The sequence below is a fragment of the Carcharodon carcharias genome, chromosome 5 (assembly GCF_017639515.1).
Source record: "Carcharodon carcharias isolate sCarCar2 chromosome 5, sCarCar2.pri, whole genome shotgun sequence".
Lineage (NCBI taxonomy): Eukaryota > Metazoa > Chordata > Chondrichthyes > Lamniformes > Lamnidae > Carcharodon > Carcharodon carcharias.
In genome coordinates, this window is record NC_054471.1 from 18,860,921 (window position 1) to 18,879,552 (window position 18,632).

At 41.9% G+C, this 18,632-nt stretch overlaps 1 protein-coding gene across 1 annotated transcript in view; it reads left to right on the forward strand.

Annotated features, from left to right (window-relative positions):
• LOC121278118 (dynein heavy chain 8, axonemal-like) overlaps window positions 1-18,632 on the forward strand; it is a 2,067,071-nt gene that overhangs the window by 1,467,668 nt on the left and 580,771 nt on the right. The window contains 2 exon segments of the mRNA XM_041188205.1: window positions 10,079-10,219; window positions 17,203-17,440. Coding sequence (XP_041044139.1) covers window positions 10,079-10,219; window positions 17,203-17,440 — 379 coding nt within the window.

Below are 18,632 nucleotides of genomic sequence, written 5' to 3' on the forward strand. Positions count from 1 at the left end.
AGTTAACGTTTCGAGTCCGTATGACTCTTCACCAGAACTCCATCACCTTCATCAGGTCAGGTCAAGGTGGGTATACCTGCGCCTGAGCAGCAGATCCTTAGCAGCCTGGGGTCCACAAGGCCTCGGGCCACCAGTTCTGGTGAAGAGTCATACAGACTTGAAATGTTAACCGTATTCCTCTCCGCAGATGCTGTCCGACCTGCTGAGTTTTTCGAGGTAGGAAAATAAGTTGTGAAGAGGACATAAGGAGGCTACAAAGTGACATAGATAGGTTAAGTGAGTGGGCAAAGACCTGGCATTGGAGCATAATGTGGGCAAATGTGAAATTGCCCACCACACCTTCCTCCAGACAGTTAGGGCAGCCTCTTGTTTCTACTGTTAAAAACACAGTGTTGAGCTTCAGTCTCCCACCCTTGAAGCTGCATCTACACTGAATCCTGCTACTCACAGAATAGGTTTATCTTCCGACGAGTAATCGTGCCATCCACACCCACCTGACATCGGGACAGCAGCAGCAGTAGATGCAATGGCTTCAATAAACACATTTTTAAAGTTCAGAACATGGTGAGCTGCAAGTAATAGCTTGCATGAGAGGGGCCAAGCAACTGATGGCCAGTACTTAATCATGCACATGTGGGATTGTAATCACGCTGGAGACCATGTGGGAGAACTGAATCCAAATGTGCAGCGATTGAACTCTGATTGGGGGCTCACATTCCAGAGCCTTAAACACCCATGGACATTGAAGCAACAAGCAGCAAGCCTGCTGACTGCTATGCTCTGTTGCCTGTGATGACTTTGATAGGCTTCCTCTGGTGGTCCAAGGCCTAGTGGGCCCCAGGCTGCTAATGGTCTGCTGCTCAGACGCAGGTGTACCCAACTTGACCTGACCTGCTGAAGGCAATGGAGTCACTGGCAGAGGGGAGGTTGAGCGGCAGGGCATCCTTGGAGTGTCCTGGCACAAAATCCCTGGAATGCCTGGCTGGCGGTCCTCCTGTGGGTGCCCGATGGCACCTCCCTGACTCCTTGAGATGATGGGGCACCTCGGGAGAGGTCAAGATGCTGTGTCCCCAACTCGTCTAACCAGTGTTGCATTGCACCAATGCCTAGAGCAATGGAATGCAGGTCTGAGTGCATATCCAGCAATAACTGTGCATTCTGCTGTCCTGGGTCTCCAAGGCGGCTGCCACCTTTTCCATGGAGATAGCCAAGTGCTCGCATACTAGAGCCATGACAACAGCCTTAGAGCAGTTTTCGCTCCAGTCTGCACATGGCCCCTGGCAACTCTGTGTGATGTTCCTTTGAACCTCCAATGGTCTCTTAGGGCCGAGTCCCAAGGTTCATTAGCTGCTTGGGGCTGAGCAGGGGCCTGGTCTCCAACAGTGCTACAAGTATCGGAGACCTTGGCACTCACTACCTCCGCCAGCTGTGGACCTGTGTCAGTGATGCACTCAGCAGATTATGACTCCAAGCCTACTTTAGAACTTCAACCCACCGAGGTGAGTGTATCTGCACAGGTGGAGGTTGCAGGAAAACACCATGGCGGTGCATCCTCTGAGGATTCTGAGGCATCCTCCTCAGCAGTGGGTTTGAGGCTGGGGCATGTTCGGGTGGCAGTCAGGAGATTAATACATCACAGCCTGTCAAGGTGGCATTGATTGACAGCTGTTTAAGATACAATCCCTTAAGGGCCATTATACATCATATTACAACAACCCCTTTTTCTAAGCTGAAGGTTGTAAAGCCCTTCCTTTACCTGGACTATACTCTGCCTAGGTTTTAGTCTTACTCTGGGTATACAATGGCGCAGAACAATCATGTGACTTAACTAAAACATTTCTTTATCGAGTATCACAAGTCACGACAAGTATACTCACAAAATGGCGACTGGGTTTCATGCGTGCAAGAGACCTGTCTCAGGGTGACTGTTATGACCGATGCTGTTGGTATGGCTAAGTTATTTAAAAATCCCAGAGGGAAACTTTAAACAACTGTCATAACATATATTTTTAAGTGTTATATTTGAGATGCGACTCTAAATTCAGGAATCAAACTGCCAGTTCTCGAGGTTTTACATTAAAGTAAATGAAACATTATATTATTTACACAGGTTAAAATATATATACACATAGCTTCAAATTACTACTATTATAACTTTTAACAAATTCCCAAACTAATTTCCATTAAGCCAACAACAACCCATAGATTTTACCAGACACCAGGAAAAGCATTTTCACCTTGCGAACTCAAAATGAGATTCTTTTCACTTTGGTTCCTGTGGATGCAGTTGGAGGTTTAAGCTGCCTTTTGATCTCGCATTGCCTCTGGTCTGCACAGCTGAAAACTACTGAAGATAAACCTACCACCGCCCATTGAATGTAAATTTTCATTGTATCACCAACCTCTGAACTAAACCTCTCTAACAATAAAACCTCTTTCATAGTAGCAATTTTATTAGCAATATAAACATATGGCTTGGTGTCTGCTAGAAAGGTGTCTGTTTTCACCCCACTTCTTGAATGCTCTATTCAAAAAATGCAAATTCATGCTATCTGTCTTACATATCAAAACTAGTACACAAAGAACCCACACTAGCTGGCTTTAATTCAATTAAGACACACCCACAGACTAGACCTCTATTTTAAAATGAAAATATTTTCCAAAATATTATATACATTAATAGCTTCATGACAGTGGCCAGTCCCTTGAATGAGTCCTCTTCACGTTTTCAGTGGCTGACCAGACCGCCACTTCCTCACAATCACTCTGACACTATGACTCCTAATGTTTATTTTGTGAAGTATGTCACTCACACCAATGCTCACGCAAACCTCCCACCCCCGCAGAACCGGAGCAAAACTGGAGTCAATGGGAATCATGGGAAAACGCTCTACTGGTTGGGGTCATACCTAGCACAAAGGAAGATGGTTGTGGTTGGAGGAGGTCAATCATTTCAGTTTCAGGAAATCATTGCAGGAGTTCCTCAGGGGAGTATCTTAGGACCAGCCATCTTCAGCTGCTTCATCAAAGACCTTCCTTCCATCGCAAAGTCAGAGTGGGGATCTTCACTGATGACTGCACAAATTTCAGCACCACTCATGACTCCTTAGATACTGAAGCAGGCCATGTCCAAATGCAGCAAGATCCGGATAATATCCAGGCTTGGGGTGACAAGTGGCAAGTGACATCTGTGCCACACAAGTGCCAGGCAATGACCATCTCTAGCAAGAGAGAATTTAACCACTGCCCCTTGACATTCAGTGACATTACCATTGCTGAATCTCCCACTATCAACATACTGGGGGTTGCCATTGACCAGAAACTGAACTGGACTAGCCATATAAATACTATGGCTCCAAGAGTAGGTAATATGCTAGGAATCCTTCAGCAAGTAATTCACCTCCTGACTCCCCAACTCCTGTCCTTCATCTACAAACACAAGTCAAAAGTATGATGAATACTCTCCAATTGCCTGGATGATTGCAGCTCCAAAAACACTCAAGAAGCTTGACACCTTCCAGGACAAAGCAGCCTGCTTGACTGTCACCCCATCCACAAACATTCACTCGCTCCACCACCTACGCACAATGGTAGCAGTGTGTACCATCTACAAGATGCATTACTGGAACTCACCAAGGCTCCTTAGGCAGCATCTTCCAAACCCATGACCACTACCATCTAGAAGGACAAGGGCAGCAGGCACATGGGAACAGCACCACCTGAAGATCCCCACCAAGTCACTCACCATCCTGACTTGGAAATATATTACCGTTCCTTCACTGTCACTGGGTCAAAATCCTGGAACTCTCTCCCTCATGGTGTTGTGTGTATAACTACACCACATGGACTTCAGCAGTTCAAGAAGGCAGCTTACCTAGTGTAAATATTTTGTTGTTTTGAGAAATTTGCACTTGTAAATATAAAATGTATATTCGAGTAAAGGGGGAGGGATATGGTAATTATGGTTTTAATTAGTGTGTGATTTACCTTTAAAAATAATGCTTGTTAAGGAAGATTACATGATCTTTAGTACCCAACAGGAGAATAGCGTGGGCTACCTCAATAGTCAGTAGTCTGTAGTGTAAAGATAGAGTTTGAAATTAAAGCACATGTGTAGTGCTGCTGAGTACCTTGGTAAATAAACTAAAAGTTTCCACTTAAGAAGTGCCTGCTGATCAACTCTATCAATAGTAGCAACTCAGCCGCCACTCACAACAAACTGGCGATGAGGATTTATAGGATCCAATACACAGCCACTTCTCTTCCAGGAATCCCTACCTTGAAGAAATTCTGCCCATCTCTCTGAAAAAAATTCCTTTTCTCTCTTGCATGTTGATCGCCTTCATTGCTTTTCATTTCCCTCCTGTTGTTTGATAAGTTGTTTACCAAAACTCGCTTTCACTGCCACATCTCCTTCCTTGTGTCTTAAACTTAAATAAGGGTAAATATGAGGGCAATAAGAAGAGTTGGCTAAAGTGAACTTGGAAATTAGGTTAAGGGATAGGTCAGCATAAAGGCAATGGCAGACTTTTCGTTATTCATTCTTGGGATGTGGGCATCACTGGCTTGACCAGCATTTATCCCTAATTGCCCTTGAGAAGGTGGTGGTTCTCTAGAGAGTGACCATGGGGAGTTAATAGTAGATAATATGGAAACGGCAGAAGAAATGAACACATAATGTGTTTCTGTGTTCACTATAGAGGACACAAAATACATTCCATTAATAGCTGCCCATCAGCAGGTGAAAGGGAGGGAGGAACTTAATGAAATTGAAATCACTCAGGAAACGGTACTGAGCAAATTGATGGAGCTGCAAGCTGGCAAGTCTCCAGGTCCAGATGGACTACATCCTAGGTCTTAAAAGAGGTGGCTAATGAGGTAGTCAATGCGCTGGTGTTAATTTTCCAAACTTCACTAGATTCTGGAAAGGTCCCACCAGACTGGAAAGTAGCAAATATAACCCCCCTATCCAAGAAGGGAGGGAGGCGGAAAACAGGAAATGATAGACCACTTAGCTTGATGTCTGTCATGGGGAAGTTATTAGAATCAATCAGTAAGGAGATTATGGCTGGGCACTTAGAAGAGCTCAAGGCAATTAGGAAGAGTCAGCATGGATCTGTGAAAGGAAAATCATGTTTAACCAATTTACCGGAGTTTTTTGAAGGACAGTGGATAAAGGGGAGCCTGTAGACATACTATACTTGGATTTCCAGAAGGCATTTGATAAAGTGCCGCACCAAAGGTTATTATGGAAAATAAAAGTGCATGGTGTAGGGGGTAACATTAGCATGCATAGAAGATTGGCTGGCAGAAAGTAGACAATATGCATAAATGGGTCTTTTTCAGATTGGCAGGATGTGACGATTGGATTCCCACAGGGGTCTGTGGTGGGACCTCAACTCTATGATTTATGTCAATGACTTAGATGAGGGGAGCAAAGGCATGGTAGCTAAATTTGCAGATGACACAAAGATAGGTAGGAAAGTATGTTGTGAAGAGGACATGAGGAGGTTGCAGATGGATATAAGTAGGTTGAGTGAATGGGCAAAGATCTGGCAAATGGAGTTTAATGTGGGAAAATGTGAAGTTTTTCACTTTGGCAGGAAGAAAAAAGCATTTCTTAAATTGAGAATGGCTGCATAATTCTGAGGTTCAGAGGGATCTAGGTGTTCCAGTACATGAGTCACTAAACATTAGTATACAGGTACAGCAAGTGATTAAGAAGGCTAATGGAATGCTATCCTTTATTATGAAAGGGATTGAACATAAAAGTAAGGATGTTATGCTTCAGTTATGCATGGCACTGGTGAGACTGCACCTCGAATGCTATGTGCAGTTTAGGTCTCCTTATTTAAGGAAGGGTGTAAATGCATTGGAGGCAGTTCAGAGGAGGTTTACTAGATTGATACTTGGAATGAGTGGGTTGCCTTATGAGGAGAGGTTGGACAGACTGGGCTTGTTCCCACCAGAGTTTAGAAGAGTGAGGTGTGAGTTGATTGAAGTATAAAAGATCCTGAACAAGGCCTTGACAAGGTGGATCTTGAAAGGATGTTTCCTATTGTGGGTGAGTCCAGAACTAAGGGGCACTGTTTTAAAATTAGGGGTCATCCTTTTTGGACAGAGATGATGATGAGAATTTTTTTCTCTCAAAGGGTTGTGTGACTTTGGAATTCTCTGCCTCAGAAGGCGGTTGAGGCGAGGTTACTGAATATTTTTAAAGCAGAGGTAGATTGAATCCCTTGCCTAACAAGAATCTAAGGTTATCGGGGTTAGATGGGAATGTGGAAATCAAAACACAAGAAGATTAGGCATGACTTTATTGAATGGTGGAGCAGACTCGAGGGGCTGAATGGTTTATTCCTGTTCCTATTTCTTATGCTGTTATGGAACACCACTATCTGCAAGTTCCAGTTCAAGCCACACAATATCCTGACTTGGAACTACATCTCCATTCCTTCACCGTTGCTGATTCAACATCCTAGAACTCCCTCCCTAACAGCACTGTGGGTGTACCTACACCACATGGACAGCATCGGTTCAAAAAGGCCACTCACCACCACCTACTCAACGGCATTTAGAGATGGGCAATAAATGCTGGCCTGGCTAGCAAGGCATCACACCATGTGAAAGAATAAATTTAGGAAAAAGGAATTACACGCTAAGATTAATGAAAAATACTGCAGACGCTGGAGATCTGAAATAAAAACAGAAAGTGCTGGCAAATCTCAGCAGATATGGCAACATCTGTGGAGAGAGAAACAGAGTTAAGATGTTCCCATTTCCTCATCCCTCAGCCTTGGGTATGGCCTTAGTTTTCCCTTATCTCCTTCTTGTCCTGTTCAGCAATGAATGACCATTAAAGCTGTTGCAACTGCTGAGCTAGCCGCCTCTGGAACTGTCCTTGGCCAAGGATCCCATCATGCCTATAGTATTGGTTAAACTTCCCATCATTCCTAGAAAGACCTCTCATAACAACATTTGTCTATTCTAAAGCTATTAAGGCACGTTTTAATATCAATCTTAATAAAATCAATTAATTTATCCCACTTCACTAAGCACAGTTCTGGTTGCTATATTATAAAAAGGAATTACAGGCACAGAGGGTGCATGGAAGATTTACAAGGATGATACCAGAACTGCAAGGTTACATCTATCAGGAAAGGATGAACAGTTGAGTCTCTTTGCTCTTGTAAAAGGGAAACTTAGGGGTGACCAAAGAGAGGTCTTCAAAATCATTGAAGGTTTGACAGAGTAGACAGAGAAAGAGTATTGTGAAGTGCAAAATTAAAGGCCATCAATCTAAGATGGTCACCAAGAAATCAAATAGGGAATACAAAAGAAATGTCAATACCCAGAGGGTGGTACACTGATAATAAAGTAGTTGAAATCCCCTTGTATTATTGGCCTATTGTTTCAGCACTTCTCAGCAATTTGCCAACATGGTTTGCTCTTCTATCCCCCTCTGATTGTTTGGAAGTCTATACTTTTCTCCAAGCAGTGTGATTGTCCCATTTTTTATTCCTCAATTCAACACATGTGGCCTCATTTGATGATCCTTAAAGCATATCATCTCTCCTCACAGTTGTGATTATTTCTTTAACCAATATTGCAACACCTCCCTTTCATAACCCTCTCTATCCTATCTGAAAGCCCTGCAGCCAGGAATGCTGAGATGCCATTCCTGCTCTTCCTTAGGTCATGTTTCAGTTTTGGCTGCAATATCAGTCTTCCAAGTATCTACCTATAACCTCTGGTGATTTGGCTTGTTCATTAGCCTCTTTGCATTTAATTATATACTTCTAGTTACTGAATAATTCCTTTGTTATCTATTTCTAACCTTTGCTTTATCTATCTTCCATAATTGCTTACTATTTTCTTCCAATTTCAACCTTGCTTCTCTTCCTTCAAAATCTACAAAAAGTCCCCATCCCCTTGTGAAACTAACCTAAAGCCTCCCCAGCAGCAATGGTAAACCTCCCCACCATTATATTAGTCTTGGCACAGCTGAGGTGCAACACGTTCAGTTTGTATGGGCCCCATTGCCCCCTGAAATCAGTTCCATTGTCCCAGGAATCTAAAGCCATCCATCCTGCACATAGAATTGTAGAGCTTCAAATGATTACAGTTCAGAAGGAGGTCATTCAACTCCTTAACCCCATGCCAGTTCTCTACAAAAGCAATTTAGCTAGTTCCATTTTCCCCTCTTTTCCCTGTAGGCCTGCAGATTTTTCCCTTCAAGTGCTTATCCAATTCTCTTTTGAAAGCCACAACTGAATCTACCTCCAGCATCTTTTGGGCAGATCATCACTATTTGCTGCACAAAAACATTTTTCCTCTTTGATTCTTTCCCCTTTCCCCTTTGATTCTTTCACCAATTACTTTAAATTTGTGTCCTAAGGTTCTTCGGTTGAAAGTTTCTCTCCAGTCATGCATTTATTTTTTTTTTTAGTCACTATTGCATGTTAGTAATCTAGATTGCTGCATTTGAAGTCCTATTTTTTAATATCTTTACTGGCTTTCTAAAATCTGTCTCCAAATACCTTATCCCTCTTTCTATTTATATTGCTGGTACCAATATAGACCACAACCCCTGAGTGTTCACCCTCCCCCATCAGAATCCACTGCAGCTGTTCAGTGACATCCTGCACTCTGGCACCAGGGAGGCAATGTAACCATCCTGAAATCACGTCTGTAGCTGCAGAAATGCCCGTCTGTTCCCCAACTTCTTGTGTGAACTATCACTATTGCTTTTCTGACCTTTTCCCTATCCCCACCTCAAGCCAAAATGCCATCCATGATGCAGTTGTCTTGGTTCTGACTGCACTCTCCAGAGCCCTCACCCGAATACCTGTTGGAGAGGAAGATGCATTTGGGGGATTCCTGTGTTACTTGCCTGGTCTTCTTTGCCTGTCCCCAGCCATTGCCTTTCTGCCTGTACCCTGTACATTTTTAAGCTGCAGGATGATGCCACCCCTCCTCCCCCCGCCTCCTGAAAAACGCTATCCACATACCTCTCAGCCTGTGGCTACACTGCAGTAATGCCAGCTGTGTTCAAGCTCTGAAACCTGGAGCATGAGTTATTCCAGCTGATGACACATACTTCACCTGCAGCATTCGAGGACATGAGAAGTGTCCTGGAGTTCCCACATAACACAAGATATGAGTTTAGCCCTTTGCTCTAACTTAAAGGAAAAAACGACAACATTAATTTTCATCATCCAATCACCTCCCTGCTGAACAATAAAGACACTGATTTTTGTTGGTTTTGGATTCACCAAGTATAATCTGTTGCTTCTGCTAAGGTCTGTGCTCTGTAACATTTGTTCCAAATATTTCCAGTTCAGTAAAACCAATTTTTCTCTTGCATTTCCCAAAGGAAATATGCTCCCCAAGTTGCTCACTGGCATGTAGAATCTCTATGTCAGGTGACCTTCTCTGCCTGGTTGTTTACAACTGATCCGCAGAATACAATGGAAACTCTACAAACTTGTCTATGGAGCTGAGTAGGAAGAGAGAGCTAGCTGTATTGTTTCCATTACAATAGGAAACATGGCTTAGTTTTTCTTCAGATCTGCTTCACCCCTGCCACCATAACTTTGTCAGAAGTTTGATGATAACTCTTTGTTTACCTGTGTGTGTAGGTTTCTGACTAAGCTATGGTGATGATGGAGCTGAAGCCATTCCAAGGAAATTCTTTGCCATGTTTAGAATAAAATATCTAAAAAAAAATCTCTAATTTGTATTTCTTACATCTCTTTCCACATTTACAAATATAATTTTCTCTTTCATTAAGTCTTTTAATTGGTCTAGGCTGTTGTAAAATACTCACTTTTCAATTTGACTAACTGCAGAATGCTGCAGCATAGCTTATTAATAACCATCTTACAAAAGCCTTTACTTTGCAAACATTTTTTTTTGTTAATGGCTATTAAACAATGATAAGAGAAGCACTATCGGTTTGTACAAATAGTCTATTAATGTCTCCTGCCTACATTCAAAACATTTTACATGTTAAATCGAGGCATGAATTGCTTCCCTTCCCTCATCATTATGAAATTTTCTATGTTTTGTCTTTCAGGCTTGGTTAAACATACGTACTCCTTGGGAGGGCGAAATTCTACAAGGCTTGTATGACAAAGTCTTTGAAGATAGTTATGAATTCATGAAATTAAATCTCAATCCAGTAATGGAGCTTCTGGAGTGCAACTACATCATGCAGGTTGGAAACTTCTCTACTGTATATATATTTTTAATCATACCCTCCAATACTATACAAAAGCAATGTACTGTGGATGTTGGAAATCTAAATGATTGCAGTTTTATGAGAATGTAGGAGAGGCAAGTTATTTTCAAAGGGATTTTTTTGTTGGCTGATTATTTTTTATTTATTTCATGAGAATTGCAATGACTTGCCAGTGTTATTGTATGGCTCATTGTTTGTGCATCTAGTGCACACCAGAAGAGTGCTTCAAAGGCTCATTAGATATCGGGACTTTAGAATCAAACCACAGGGTTCCAAAGCCTTGATTCTCAAGACTGTAGAATGCAGAAGAGGACTTTATGTACTGTAAAAAAGTAGTCCAATGCATCTGAATATTTACACAATGCTGATTAATTTAATGGTCTCTGACCCTTTAAGGACAGACACCTATAATCAATCACAGGGATTAACCATGGTTCAGAAAGGAATACAGGAGAGCAAATGCCTCAGCTTTATGTTTTGTACTGATGTGCTGGGCTTCCTCATCATTGAAAATGGGTTAAGGTTTTAGGTTGAAGGTTTTTTCATAATCAGAATTTTCCTCAGCAACTTCCAGCCTTCTAAGCTGGTATTCCCTTTCTTTTCCCTTCTCTCTTGCCTGAAATTCCAATTCCAGCTTCCTAAATGTCCTTTCTTTTTCTTTTGCCTCTTGCCTTTTCATTTCCAATTATCTTTCCTTTTCCTTGTCTTTTGCCTCTAGTCCTTTCAATTCTGATTCTCTGTCTTTTTTTTTCTCTGCCTTTGCTTTTTCTTTTTCCTTCTATTCAAGTTGCTTCATTTGAAACTTAAGTCTCACTACCTCCAGCTGTGTCTCAACCCCTGGAGAACGTGGTGTCTCTGTTATCCCTTCCAGTTTTAAATGCTGTGCTATTATCCCAACTATGTCTGCTTTCTTCGCCCCTTCTTTGGGTAATTCTAACTTCAGCTTATCCGTCAATTCCATCAGTTTGGTTAATTTCTGTAAACCAGTCAGGGTTACATTTTCCACCTGTAAAAAAAAGTCTTAGCAACCTCCAAAGCCATTTCAAAGTCCAACCCATATAATACCTCACAGCAACTCCAAATCCTATGCCCAGTACTTCTTTACCTCCATGTACTCATTTTATAAGAACTCACCGATCCCACTAATATTCAAGGATTTCCAATCCCACCTTATAATGATAAATCCTGAACCAATTATTATTCTGCACCCAATCACCCGCTTTCCACATTTCAAATCCTGTACAAGCCCCCACTTTAATATGACCCACAGCCGAGATTACCCCTGGATAAGCCTGATCCCAGCGTGGAACCCAGCTTGATAGATCCTAACTTGTATTTGTTTGTTTAGGTAAGTGGAGAGTAGCTACTGAACAGAGTCACCAGAGTCAGCTAATGAACTTTTAACAAAAGCGTAAAACATTTATTAAACAAGAAAAGATTAACTATATTACAATACTTCTTCACCCACAACTATACCTTTACAGATATATACAGATTTGTAAGGATAACACAAGTTACAAAAGCTATCTTATACTTTAATGTTCACAGTGAATACACAGTCCATGTAAACCAATAGGCACCCTATGGTCAGACACACCATATTCTGAAACCAAGTGACAGATGCCACCTCAACCAGATGCTGTGCTCAACTCCACCCACCAGAGGCTTGTCACACCATGAGTCAACCAGTCTCACTGAACTCTGTCTTTCAAATGAGGGTTTCCAATCTCCACTCTTCAAGAACTCACTTTGGAATATTCTCCCAAACTGACACTTTCTCTCAGACACCTTCTGAAAAGGTTCACCTCCAGGGTATCGAACTCTCCTGATGTTCCTCCCTAGGTCACCACATGCATTCAAGCTGTCTTCCACACATTCTCTCTCACTGACTCAGTCATCAACAGTACCAGTGCTTCTCATGCCTATAGCAAAGTGTTACAGACCTTCAGTTGTCTCTTTGGAGACCTTCATGCCTCTTGCAGGTTGTTCTCGCTTTAAGTCTGCTTTCTCCAGCTTCTGTCTCTTTAAATCTGAAGCTTGGAGCCTTTCTTTCAACCCCTCACTCTTAACTTTACTTAACAGGACCTTTTCCAGGTGCCTATCCTTCCTTTGACTAGAAGGCCTGCTTAGGACTTTACCCTGTTCTGCTCCCCTGGATTTCGGGGTCTTTTCTTTAGCTTGGGACTTGCTATCTGTCCCTTTTGCTCCAGTCTCTCTCTGGCAACTATTTTCAACCAGTTATAGCTTGGAACTTAGATAAAGGCAAAATACTGCAGATGCTGGAAATCTGAAACGAAAACAGAAAATGCTGAAAAACTCAGCAGGTCTAACAGCATCTGTGGAAAGAGAAACAGAGTTGATGTTTCAAGCCTGTATGACTCGTCTTCAATGCTCTGAGGAAGAGTCATACAGACTTAAAATGTCAACTCTGTTTCTCTCTCCACAGATGCTGAGTTTTTCCAGCATTTTCTGTTTTTGTTAGCTTGGAACTAGCTATCTGTCCCTTCCAGGTGCTTCTGTTTGGCAGCTGTCTTCAAAACAAACTGAACTCCAACAGCCTCCAAATTAAACTGCTGTTTTCTAGTTTCTTCTGTGTGTCTGTGGGTGGGGCCTGCCTTTCTGGACACCAGTTGCTAGGCTTCAGCACTGTTTTTTCCACTCTTGTTTGTTTACAAACTTTAGCTTACAGTTGTAAAACTCTCATTAGAAATGCAAGCACCTTTTAAAGTGAAACTAAAACTCAATTTGACCTTTCTTAACACACACATATAGAAATACAAATCAAACTTGAACTTTAAAGCTAAAACTCATTCCTAACACCCACAAAGTAAAAATATAGCTCACTTAAACTGTCTCTATTTCCTAAAAACCAGTTCCAGAGGCCCACAGTTAAAATTAGCAGTGGGAAGTCAGGGCAACAGCCTGCAAGGGAACAATATTAGAGATCCATTGTTAAAAGCATCAGTGGGGAGTCAGCAGAAGTCAGAGCAAGAGCCTGAGTTTCCTGGAAAAACTCAGCAGGTCTGGCAGCATCGGCGGAGAAGAAAAGAGTTGACGTTTCGAGTCCTCATGACCCTTTGACAGAACTTGAGTGAATCCAAGAAAGGGGTGAAATATAAGCAGCTTTAAGGTGTGTTGGGGGGGGGGGGCGTGGTGGGTTTGGGTGGGGGGAGAGAAGTGGAGGGGGTTGGTGTGGTTGTAGGGACAAACAAGCAGTAATAGAAGCAGATCATCAAAAGATGTCACAGAACAAAAGAACACATAGGTGTTAAAGCTGGTGATATTATCTAAACGAATGTGTTAATTAAGAATGGATGGTAGGGCACTCAAGGTATAGCTCTAGTGGGGGTGGGGGGAGCATAAAAGATTTAAAAATATTTAAAAATAATGGAAATAGGTGGGAAAAGAAAAATCTATATAATTTATTGGAAAAAAACAAAAGGAAGGGGGAAGAAACAGAAAGGGGATGGGGATGGAGGAGGGAGCTCAAGACCTAAAGTTGTTGAATTCAATATTCAGTCCAGAAGGCTGTAAAGTGCCTGGTCAGAAGATGTTCCTCCAGTTTGCGTTGAGCTTCACTGGAACAATGCAGCAAGCCAAGGACAGACATGTGGGCAAGTGAGCAGGGTGGAGTGTTAAAATGGCAGGCGACAGGGAGGTATGGGTCATTCTTGCGGACAGACCGCAGGTGTTCTGCAAAGCGGTCGCCCAGTTTACGTTTGGTCTCTCCAATGTAGAGGAGACCACATTGGGAGCAACGAATGCAGTAGACTAAGTTGGGGGAAATGCAAGTGAAATGCTGCTTCACTTGAAAGGAGTGATTGGGCCCTTGGACGGTGAGGAGAGAGGAAGTGAAGGGGCAGGTACTCCTCACCATCCAAGGGCCCAAACAGTCCTTTCAAGTGAAGCAGCATTTCACTTGCATTTCCCCCAACTTAGTCTACTGCATTCGTTGCTCCCAATGTGGTCTCCTCTACATTGGAGAGACCAAACGTAAACTGGGCGACCGCTTTGCAGAACACCTGCGGTCTGTCCGCAAGAATGACCCAAACCTCCCTGTCGCTTGCCATTTTAACACTCCACCCTGCTCTCTTGCCCACATGTCTGTCCTTGGCTTGCTGCATTGTTCCAGTGAAGCCCAACGCAAACTGGAGGAACAACACCTCATCTTCCGACTAGGCACTTTACAGCCTTCCGGACTGAATAATGAATTCAACAACTTTAGGTCTTGAGCTCCCTCCTCCATCCCCACCCCCTTTCTGTTTCTTCCCCCTTCCTTTTGTTTTTTCCAATAAATTATATAGATTTTTCTTTTCCCACCTATTTCCATTATTTTTAAATATTTTTAAATCTTTTATGCTCCCCCTACCCCCACTAGAGCTATACCTTGAGTGCCCTACCATCCATTCTTAATTAGCACATTCATTTAGATAATATCACCAACTTTAACACCTATGTGTTCTTTTGTTTTGTTGTCTGTGACATCTTTTGATGATCTGCTTCTATTACTGCTTGTTTGTCCCTACAACTACACCAACCCCCTCCACTTCTCCCCCCCCGCCCCACTTCTCTCCCCCACCCAACCCAACACACCTTAAACCTGCTTATATCCCTTTCTTGGATTCACTCAAGTTCTGTCGAAGGGTCATGTGGACTCGAAACGTCAACTCTTTTCTTCTCCGCTGATGCTGCCAGACCTGCTGAGTTTTTCCAGGTAATTCTGTTTTTGTTTTGGATTTCCAGCATCCGCAGTTTTTTTGTTTTTATACAAGAGCCTGAGTTTGACTAGTTCTGGAAGCCCACAGTTAAAAGCAGCAGCTGGGAGTCGGGGTGAGATCCTGAGAGGGAACAATGTTTGAGATCCATAGTTAAAAGCACCAGTGGGGAGTCAGTGGGATCAGGGTGAGTGGCTTTGAAAAAGAGAAAAATAGTCAAAGCGTGACATCAGAGGAAAGTGGGCAAATGATTGAATAGTAATCCTTTTTCCCTAGCTAAACAAGGACACTAATTTAAACTAGGATTTCAGAAATTAAAAGTTTTAACTGAAGTTTTAAAAGAGTGGAAGTTGAGGGGAGATTTAAGAAGAGTGGGAGGTGAGAGCCAAAGTTATGCAGCATCGGGCTGTCCCAAAAGCAAAGTCACAGGACAAGGAATCATGTGGGGTAAGTTTTCTGTTGATTTTCTAATTTACACTAAATGAATCAAATTTAAAGTAAGGCTAAATTGATTGATTAAAAAAACTGAAGTCAATGTTATATTTTATCATATAATTACAAACCAGTGCTCAATCAATTAATCAGATCTAAAGAATAAAGTTATAATTAAATAATAAGGGATAGTAATATTGCAAATGTTACATCCTTGTTCAAAAAAGGGTGCAAGGATAAACCCTTCAATTGCAGGCTGGTCAGTTTAGCTTAGTGGGGAAGATTTTGGAAATGATAATTCAGGAAAACACTTAAGTCACTTGGGAAAATGTGGGTTAATTAAGGAAAGCCATCATGGATTTGTTAAGGGCAAATCATGTTTAACTAACTTGCTTGAGTTTTTTGATGAGGTAAAATAGAGGGCAGATGAGGGTCATATGGTTGATGTGCGGTCCATGGAGTTCCAAAAGGTATTTGATAAAGTGCTGCACAACGACTCATGAGTTAAGTTAGAGCTCATGGAGCAAAAGAGACAGCAGCACATGGATATGAAATTGGATGAGTGACAGGAAACAGAGCAGTGGCAAACAGCTGTTTTTCAGACTTGAGGAAGGTTCCCCAAGGATCGGTGTTAGCTTCTCTTTTTGCTATATATTAATGACCTAGACATTGGTGTATCAGGCACAATTTAAAAATTTGCAGATGGCATGAAACTTGGAAGTATGAAGTAATTCATTTTGGTAGCAACAAGGTGAAGAGACTATATATAATAAAGGGTACAATTCTAAAGAGGATGCAGGATCAGAGGCACCTGAGGGCATTTGTGCACAAGTCATTGAGAAGGGCTAATAAAGCATGGGGATCCTGGGCTCTATCAATAGTGGCATAGAGTACAAAAACAAGGAAGTTATGATAAATTTGTATAAAGAACTGGTCTGGACTCAACTGGAATATTGCATCCAGTTCTGGGCACTACATTTTAGCAAAGAATGTGAAGGCATTAGAGGGAATGCAGAAAAGATTCATAAGAATTGTTCCAGGATGAGGCACTTCAGTTACACAAATGGGTTGGAGAAGCTGGGACTGTTTTCTCTGGAAAAGAGGAGGTTGAGAGGAGATTTGATAAAGGTATTCAAAATCATGAGGGGACTGGACAGATGAAAAGGAGAAACTGAAAGGATTGAGAACCAGACAGCACAGATTTAAGGTTATTGGCAAAAGAAGCAAAGCTGACATGAGGTAAAGCTATTTTATGCATCAAGTATTTAGGGTCTGGAATTTACTGCCTGAAAGCATGGTGGAGGCATGTTGAACTAAAGCTTTCAATAGAGAATTGGTTCATTATCCGAAGGGGAAAAATTTGCAAAATAGGGAAAAGGCAGGGGAGTAGTACTGGATGAATTGCTCTTGCAGTGAGCTGGCAAAACTATGACAGCCCAAATGGCCTTCTGTGCTGTAACCATTCCATGATTCTGTGATTCTATAATGCCCAATAGTGACTACCAGCACCCTGACAAATGTCTGGCAGCAAGCTGAAATGACTTGTGATCCTTCTCATTGATGTAGCTCCTACCTCTAAATCACAACTCCCTGACAGCTGTAGAGTTAAGCACTCCTCACATGGAATATTGAATTGTTAATCTATATTCTTCAATTATCTATCATGATATATTGATATGTGAGTACTATCCTTCACTGGGATGTCAATGTACGTTTGAAAAATACTTTAACAGCCTTAATGTTTCCTTGAGAGAAAATATCTAAGTCCTAAAGAGAAATTCATTAACAATGCAAACTTTTCTCTCTCTTTAGTCCATTACCTTGCTCGACGGTTTGATTCCTTCAAAGGAAGATGGAGGAATTTCTGATGCATTGCAACTTAAGCGGCTTTTTGTATTTGTGCTGATGTGGAGTATTGGTGCCCTGTTGGAATTAGACAGCAGAGCTAAACTTGAGCAATTCCTCCAAAAACACAACAGCAAACTTAGCCTACCTATGATCCCTGAAAATAGCAACGAAACCATTTTTGAGTATCTTGTCAATCATCAAGGTATGAACAATGAATTTATGCTTTGCGTATTATTATTCAGATTTCTCACCTTATAAATGAGGAACATAGTAGTTACATAATGTGTTGTTTTATTAGGGTGGTTTTCTAATTTCATGCTACCAGCAAGGAGTCTTGCTCATTGATAAAAGGCATTGGGAATTGTCACTTTTCTAAGCAAGATACAACAATAACTTATATTTATATAATTATTTTGTTTATGAGTAACATCCTGGTTGGACAGTTTTAGTTAATTTTCTGTTACCAAGCTTTGACCACTACATATTTTTCTTCTGTAGGTATAACCTTTGTTAAGTTTTTCTTTTCTTGATATTAAACAAAGATTTCTTGTCAGTTCATTTCCAAAATCAAATTTAGTTCAAGTTCCAAAAGGTATTCTAAAATTCAGCCAGCCATGTGAAAACCTTGCCACATTTATCATCAATATCTCTTGCATTTCAAGTCAACTTGCGGGAACTCGTGTCAAAAATGGGAGAGCTGCCCCACAGAATAATCAAGCTGTCATAGTTGTACTCACTACATCATACTACAGCCATGGTCCCAGACTCCTCTATCGTCATCTCTTGGGATGTTCTGTGCCACCAACAGGATAGATCTAAGAGATGGTGGAACAGAGATATACAGCCTGGCAGGAGTAGTCCTGGAGTCCTTAAAATTGACTCTGGATCCCATGAAGTCTCTTTGCTTCAGGTCAAATATGGGCAAGAAAACCTCTGGCTGATCACTAGCTACTATCCTCCCTCAGCTGATGAATCAATGCTCTTCCATGTTGAACACCACTTGCAAGAGGCATTGAGTGTGGCAAGGGCACAGAATGTACTCTGGGTGGGGGAACATCGATGTTCTTCATCAAGAGTGGCTCGGTAGCACCACTACTGACCGAGCTGACCGAGTCCGAAAGGGCACATCAGGCAGATTGGGTGAAACATTATGAGGGAAAACCGCTTGACCTTGTCCTCACTAATCTACCTGTTGTAGATGTATCTGTCCATGACATATTGATAGGTGTGACCGCTGCTCAGTCCTTGGGAAGACAAAGTCTGGTATTCACACTACGAAACCCCATCATTGTGCTGTGTGGCACTACCATCTTGATAAATGGGATAGGGATAGAAAGATCTAGCAGCTCAAAACTGGACATCCATGAGGTGCTGTGGGCATCAGCAGGAGCAGA